This window comes from Trifolium pratense, linkage group LG4 (assembly GCF_020283565.1).
Source record: "Trifolium pratense cultivar HEN17-A07 linkage group LG4, ARS_RC_1.1, whole genome shotgun sequence".
In the NCBI taxonomy this organism is placed as follows: domain Eukaryota; kingdom Viridiplantae; phylum Streptophyta; class Magnoliopsida; order Fabales; family Fabaceae; genus Trifolium; species Trifolium pratense.
In genome coordinates, this window is record NC_060062.1 from 32445807 (window position 1) to 32453894 (window position 8088).

General features: G+C 31.6%; 1 protein-coding gene across 1 annotated transcript; it reads right to left on the reverse strand.

The window, feature by feature from the left end:
* Positions 1-5639: 5639 nt before the first annotated feature.
* Positions 5640-6179, reverse strand: LOC123922498 (agamous-like MADS-box protein AGL80). The gene has a single exon (XM_045975214.1). The coding sequence runs from the start codon at positions 6126-6128 to the stop codon at positions 5640-5642; it is 489 nt and encodes a 162-aa protein (XP_045831170.1). The 5' UTR covers positions 6129-6179.
* Between the last annotated feature and the right edge of the window lie 1909 nt (positions 6180-8088).

Sequence of the window (8088 nt, forward strand, 5' to 3'; positions counted from 1 at the left end):
AAAATTAAGAAAAGCAGGTCTAATGAGAAGAGCAGTTGAGTTAGGTAAATTCAAGGGGTATCAGATTAAAAACAACCTCCAGTTTCAGATACTCCAATTTGCGGATGATACTATTTTGATGGGTGAAGGTACATGGGATAATATTTGGACTATTAAAACACTACTCAGAAGCTTCGAAACGGTCTTAGGCCTTAAAATTAACTTTGTGAAGGGCAAGATATATGGCATAAATGTTAATCCTCGACTTCTGGAAGCAGGTTCCTCTGTTCTGTCTTGTAGATCAGAAGCTATTCCGTTCAAATTTTTGGGCATCCCGGTTGGTGTTAACCCAAGAAGGCGAGAGACTTGGAAACCGTTGGTCGATGCTATGACTAAAAGACTTAGTACTTGGAATAGTCATCATTTATCTTTCGGAGGGCGGATTACTCTCATTAACTCAGTACTATCTAGTCTCCCTCTTTATTTATTTTTTTCCTTTTTCAAGGTTCCTAGCTGCATTTTGAAACAATTAGTGAGAATCCAAAGAAATTTCTTATGGGGAGGGGGGTTAGAAGATAAAAAATTATGGTGGGTTAAATGGGATCAAATTTCTTTACCCAAAGAGAAAGGTGGACTTGGGGTAAATAATTTAGAACTGTTTAACATGGCATTGTTGTGCAAATCAAAATGGAGATTTTTGTCTGACAATGAAGCAATGTGGGCTGAGTTATTACGGTTCAGATATAGTCATTTACCCACACATTTGCTGGGCGGGAATTTTTTAATGCACGGAGCTAAATCTTCTATTTGCTGATGAAGATTTGTTTAAGATGAATGTGAGAGGGTGAGTCGGTAATGGTGATAACATCGGGGTTTTGGAAATTTAGGTGGCTTGGGAATCAACCTTTTAGAGATTTATATCCTAATCTATTTACTAAAGAGGTGCAGCCGAATGTTATGATAATCGATAGGATTAGTGGTTTTGAGTGGATTAACCATTTGTCAAATAGTGAAATACAACAAGCAACAAACCTTTCAGAGCTGTTGGTAGGAATTTCTTTACATCCTGTCAATCCTGATAAATGGCGTTGGACGCCTGATTCAACCGGACTTTTTTCCGTCAAGCCTTGTTATAATGTTCTTCTAGAAAAGCGACATTCTGAGGTTTTGGATCCTAATTTGTTGACACCCATAAGACAACTTTGGAGGAATGACATACCGTCCAAAGTCTTGTGTTTCGGATGGAGATTATTACTAAAAAGGTTACCCACAAGGACGACGCTCAACCATAGAGGTATTTTGATTAATTCGCATGATTTGCCTCGTGTTTTTTGCTTTTTTTTCTTCTCACGAGGATTGTGCCCATCTTTTTTTCCACTTTCCTTTTACTATAAAGGTATGGGAAGTGATCTTTAATTGGATTGGGAAGAGTTTGTCGATAGGGGCTGAAGGCCGACACCATTTTAAACTATTTGGTGAGTTGGTTAAAATGAAAAATGGCGAGCGTGTTAGGCAGGTGATTTGGTTGGCAACAACGTGGAATATTTGGAAGCTTCGTAATAATGTGATTTTTAATGGAGTCATTCCCTCTACTTCTTCTCTTTTGGACGACATCAAAGTTGTATCTTGGGCATGGGTTAGTGGCCGGTATGGTCATAAATCTTGTATTTCTTTTTCTAATTGGTGTTTTGATCATTTGGCATGTCTCCAAAGCATATGATTCTTTGCTTTGTTGTACAAGGGATTGAGTACCCCTTGTACTCCCTTATATTATTATTGCTTATAAAAAAAAAGAGTGGAAGTTGCAATATTATTATAGGGATGTTGTGAGTTCATAAGGGAAACACATGCCCAGGCAAGAGGAACTAACAACCATAATAATATTAACGGACCGATTGATACAAGTGAGTCTGTAGACCATATCTTCACCTAAAACAATATTAAGTGTATGGGTTCATGCATTGGGGGACTTACAACTCAAATTTGACACGTCAATATCTCTCCATCAAGTCTGAAACTCTCTGTGTTCTTGATTCATCACAAGGAACCACTCATATGTTCCTCCAACAAGTTGACCTGGGTATAGTATCAAAGTTGGAACTTTCTAGTGAGCAACATTGAGGTGGCTCTATACATTGGATTGGACTAAGACCAACTACACAAGTGAGTTTGAACACCACATTTTTATCCAAAATGTTAATACATGTATGAATCTTCTGAATAATTATATATTGTTCAACATAAACTCTTTCATCTAAGACCATGTGTAGTGGTGTTGAATTTGGGGTGTTGAATGAAGGTCAACATGTTGAAATCATTGGAGGAGGGGTGTTTAATGTTATGTGGAGGAGGGAGATGATGAAAGAATTCAACATGTTGAAACTGCATAAAGGGGGACGCGTGGCTATTCTTCATTTCCGCAGCCAGGCGCGTGTGTCATACGCGCGGACAGGGCGCGTGTGTGGCAGAGGGCGGAGAGATAATGTGTTTTTTATATAAAAGGGTGCCACTTGTCAGCTGCTGATTGGTTCGCTGGATTTTTTTTTTAATTTTTATCCTTTGAACTCAATTATCTCATTGCAAATTAATTTTTTATTTTTTTACCAAAATTCGTGATTTTTTTTCTCTACAAATAGAGACTTCGTTCATTTCATTTGGACACAGAAAAAAAAACCAAGTTTTTCACTATCTTAATCTATTATTATCTTTCTAATTAGTCTTTCTTTTGAAGTTTTAATCTTTTTTTAGTGAAATGGATCCCAACAATATTACGTATAATTTCATTAAATAAATTTTGTTTTTATTACAAAAAAATTAAAAAATAAATCGTTAAGTGTTAATTATTTTAATTTAATTTTAATCGATAATTGTAATTTTATGTAATCATAAAAACAAAACTATAAATTTAAATAATAATATGAAATAAAAAGTGGTGGGGTAGAAAAAGTGGTGGGGTAGAGTGTTGAATGAAAAAACTATTGGAGAGGGTAAAAGTTGAATAAATGTTGAATGATTATGTGGAAGAAAGAGAAAATGATGTGGAGTGTTGTGAAGTGAAAAAGTGGTGTTGAATTTGGTTTGTCATTGTATATGGTCTAATATGAAACTTATGACTCCCACTTAGAGCTGTAAAAAGGGCCTTAAGGGGCCGGCCCTTTAAGGGGCGGACCCACTTATTCCTGATTATTAATTTTATTTAAATTTTAAACACAGTTTTTTTATGGTGCCGATCGTGGACAGTGCTGATTGAAGAAAACGAGAATAAGTTCACGACACTAGAGAAATTGTTTAAAATTTAAATAAAATTAATAATCAGGAATAAGTGGGTCCGCTCCTTAAAGGGCCGGCCCCTTAAGGCCCTTTTTACAGCTATAGTCCCACTTAACACATCAACACTAAGGGCCCGTTTGGTGCGCAGGATAGCATAGTGACAGGATAGGATATAAACCAGGATAAGGATAGGATAGGATAACAGCAGGATAACAGTTATACTCAGTTATCATATCCTATGTTTGGTGCACAAAGGATAACAAACATAATAACTATTATATTTTGTTTTTAATACATACTTGCTCATAATAATATGATAAGATATATAACATATTTAATTGACAAAATTACTCTTGTAAAACAATTGTTATTTTTTTAAAATTATTTTGTAATACTTTGAATTTTATAAATAAAAAATATAAATAAATAATCAAATAACTTTATATAATTCAAAATAAAAATCATGAGAAAATAATCAAGTTTAATTTTTTATATGAATCATGATCAAATAAATAACTCAATAATATATACATGTTAGATAAGCCAAATAAATATATGATATATCTCATACGTAAATAATAAAACTATTATTGCAAAAGGATTATATTTAATTTTTTATAAAATTTAAATTAATATCCCTATTTGTCAATTTTTTAATAATCATTTTACTTTAAAATATTGTAATTTTAGTAAAATTTTGATTTTTTAGAATATATAAATTACAAAATTACCCCTATGAGAAAATCACATATATATTTAAAAATTAATTATTTAATTATTTATATTTTATTAATTTTATTTTATGTATTTTAAATATATTTTATAAAATAAATCAGTAATTTTTTTTTTCTTCTTATCCTATCCTGCTGGTAACCCAGCTCAAATTCAGGATAAGAATTATAACTAGAGAGACATGATAGGATAAGCTTCAGGATTAACTTATCATATCCTGCTGTATCACCAAACACTGGATTGCGGCAGGATATGATACAGTTATCCTATCCTGTCTCTTATCATGTGCACCAAACGGGCCCTAAATTCAATATATTATATATCACTTTTGGGATTGTTGCGGATAAAGATTTCTTTATTTCTACAAAAAAAAAAAGAAAAGAGGATGATTATTATTGAAGTATTTTAGTATATAAAAAACACCACTTCTAATATTGTTGATATTAATCGAATGTATGTGACCAAAATTATAACGAATATGTCTAATTATTTTTATTTTTAGTTAGACTAAAATTAATGATTAAACGAATAAATGCAAATATTTAGAATAAGCAAATGAATGGATGAAATTCAGTGTCAAACTAAATTTTAATATATGGAGTCAACGAACTTTGACTCTTATTTTTTTACCAAAAAATGCCCAAATTTTTCAAAAATATATATATATTTGTTTGTTGCACTATTATGGATCATATCTCACTAAGTCGGGTCGTTTGTTGTACTATTATATATGGATCATATCTCACTAAGTCGGTATTTATGAAATCACATATGGTTGAATATTTGTGTCGTAATTTTTACCGTTGCTTGACAAGCTCATGTGTACTATTACTAGGTTGAATTTTGACTTGCCCTCGTTGATATAGAGATATATTTGACCTAGATAATTTATCTTTAACATGAATAAATCCTTGAAAAATACTTATTTTATCAAAGTGAGCCCGAAATTAAAATGAGCCTCAAACCTCCTATTCTCTAAATTATTTTGGTGATATGTCTGGTCCAAAATAATTTTAAATCTATTGGAGATTAAATATATGCTCAAAAAATTTCAATGAAACAATTCATTTTTTTTTTTTTGAAAACTTGGTATCCGGCCTTAGGACCGACTAATCCAAGGAGACCAATCCTCACCGCCCACTTGCGGGGGCCCCATTTAAAGCCAGAGTTTTTTTTGGCTCTGTATGGACTTAGCCCACCGAAATTGACACCAGTGGAAATCGAACCTGAGACCTTGAGAGGAGCATACTCCAAGGGCCCAAACCAACACCACTCGACTAACCCCAAGTGGGTTTGAAACACTTCATCTTGAAAATAGGAAATGAAAACGTGGAGACTAAAGATATATATGATGGTTTATTATAGGAATTATGAGTTTACAAGAGAATCATGTGCCCTCACAAGGACAATTAGAGGACAAAATCCCACAAAGATTTCTTTTCTAAGACTCACTATCCGGCTCAAAGATCATCTTATCCAATTTGAGAACTAATAAAATGACCAACATCTAAAAAAACTTAAAGAAATTAACTAGTTCGCACTCAAAGTAAAATTGAACACATAAGATACAAGAACACATGACTCATTTAATTGATCCCACCCAACATTCATCAAGAACATGAAAATGACATATTTTTAACTACCACTCACAAACCTCTCTATACCCTTTGATCATTGATGTCCATTTCCATCATCTTCATATTAATTTCCTTCATTTTCTCATCAATCACATATGTGAGATCATTATGATCAACAATACTTAAATCCTCAGGAATGTTCCATTTCTCAAGGTAGTGATACATTTGAAGAATCATCTTCATCTCCCTATTCTCCTTCATTTGTTTCTTTAGCTTCTCATTCAGCTTTTGAGTCTTTTCCTTCAAGTAACTCTCATGGTTTAACATCTTTCGATGCCGAACGAATTCGGGGACATGCAAGAATTGGGTCAGCACACTTTGAACTCCTTGAATGGATGGCCAAATTTGTGGTTCAAGATCCTCAGGATTGAACACTATAGCACATGCCTTAATTTCACATAGAGTTGTGATTTCATTGAGCTTCTTCATCAAACCTTTTACCCTTTTCTTGTATGTTGCTTTTCTGGCTGTGTCCCTGGTTATGAATGCAAGCTTCACCTTCTTACCCATGGTGGTATGAAGAAAGAAAAAAAAAAAGTAAAACTTTATTATGAGCAAGAAGAAAATTGGGTGAAAATTATTTGTTGTGATTAGCATCTAGAGATTTATTCTTAATTTATAGGGCCATTAGGGAGATATATAATTATAATTTTATTACCAAAAAGCAAATTTGGTGAAAAGTATTAGTTTTGATTTATTTAGCTTCTAGAGATATTTTCTTAATTTATATAGAATCATTGGAAGGAAATAATTTAATTTGAGTTAACTTTATATTCATACTACTTTTATTGAAAAATTAAATTTTTGTTACTCTTAGTTTAATCAAGTTTTAACAAAAAAACTTGTAAAGAAACAAAAAAAATAGAACTTAGATCCTCTACTTTCATTCACAACAATCAAATTTTACACTTAAATCAAAATTAAATTTTATCTCATTGGTTGTTATTTTTATTTTTTACTAAAGAAAATGATGATGAAGATCTGTAAAAAATGAAATGAGTATTTTTTAGGAAAAATTCAAAGATTAATATTTTACCATAAAGGATAAATATATACTAAATCAAAATATCTATTCCAACTATGAATTTATGCAATATGAGCACCCAATTCAATGAATTTCCATATTAAAATTTATTTTTATTAGATTTTTTAATTATGAGTTTATGCAATATGAAATCAAATAAGGGAAAAACTAAAATGTGTCCAAAGGACACACATTACTGATTCAAAAAAAAAAAAATTATCATAATTAATGTATTTACTTTACTTTTTAAATCAGATTACAAATTAATTATACAAAATTTATGGTTTGAGGAGGTAGCTCTTTGCTTCTCCTCTTTTTGTTAAAAAAAAAAATTATACAAAATTTAAAAAAATATTTCTACTTTTGGATTCTTAACATGTGCCCTTAAGGCACAGTTAACAAGACCCATCAAATATATATACGAAATGAGATATATATTCCAACTGTGAATTTATGCAATATGAGAAATCAATTTAACGGATTTCCATACTAAAATATCTTTTTATTAGATTTCTATATTGTGAGTTTATTCAATATTAAACTAGAACGTCGACCCGTGCGGTGCGCGGGTCTGATTAGCTGTAAGATATATAATGATTAAATAAGATATGATAATTTCAATAATGTAAGGTATATGAAAAACGTTGAATAACATTAAACGATAGTTCAACAATAATTTTGGATAAATATTCATACAAAGAAAATTATATTATATTACGGAAAACTTCCTTATAGACCACATTCGAAGTCTTATTCGTATCTTCATCGTCGTCATCGATGATCAATATTTTTAATCCTTTTCTAGAAGTAACTCTTGAAATTGCAACATATAACTGACCATGTGAAAACACTGGCAACGGGAGATATATCCCAACATGCTTTAAAGATTGTCCTTGACTCTTATTAATAGTCATCGCAAAAGAAATCATTATAGGAAATTGTCTCCGTTAAAATTTAAAATGAATTCTCATGGTGTCAGAGAAAATCTAGGTATGAAAACCTGATCACCAATATTACTTCCTGAAATAATTTTTCCTTCAAGAGCACGTTTTCCCAATCTCGTAATAATAAATCTTGTTCCATTGCATAATCCTAATTTTTTATTCAAATTCCTTAATAGCATAATTGGAACTCCAACTTTAAGTTTCAACTTGTGATTTGAAAGTCCCGACGTAGAAATCGTGTTCAAAAATTCGGGAGTATGAACATCATCCACTGTTTGACCGTCTAGATTTTGTGTGAGTGGAGTATCATAACTCAAATATGTTTTTTCTTCACCAGGAAATTAAATCCAACATATAATCATTTATTGTGTCGACTATTGAATTTTTAGGAGCTAGTATAACTCTATTTTGGAAATACGTTATATCGTTCATGTTTTGTAAAAGTTGGGGATATGTGCTTTCAACGATAGAAGCAAGAGGATAACCTGAATTTGGAATCAAT

Coding starts and splice junctions, on each gene's coding strand:
- LOC123922498 (XM_045975214.1), bottom strand. CDS start 6,128: ATGGGTAAGAAGGTGAAGCTTGCATTCATAACCAGGGACACAGCCAGA.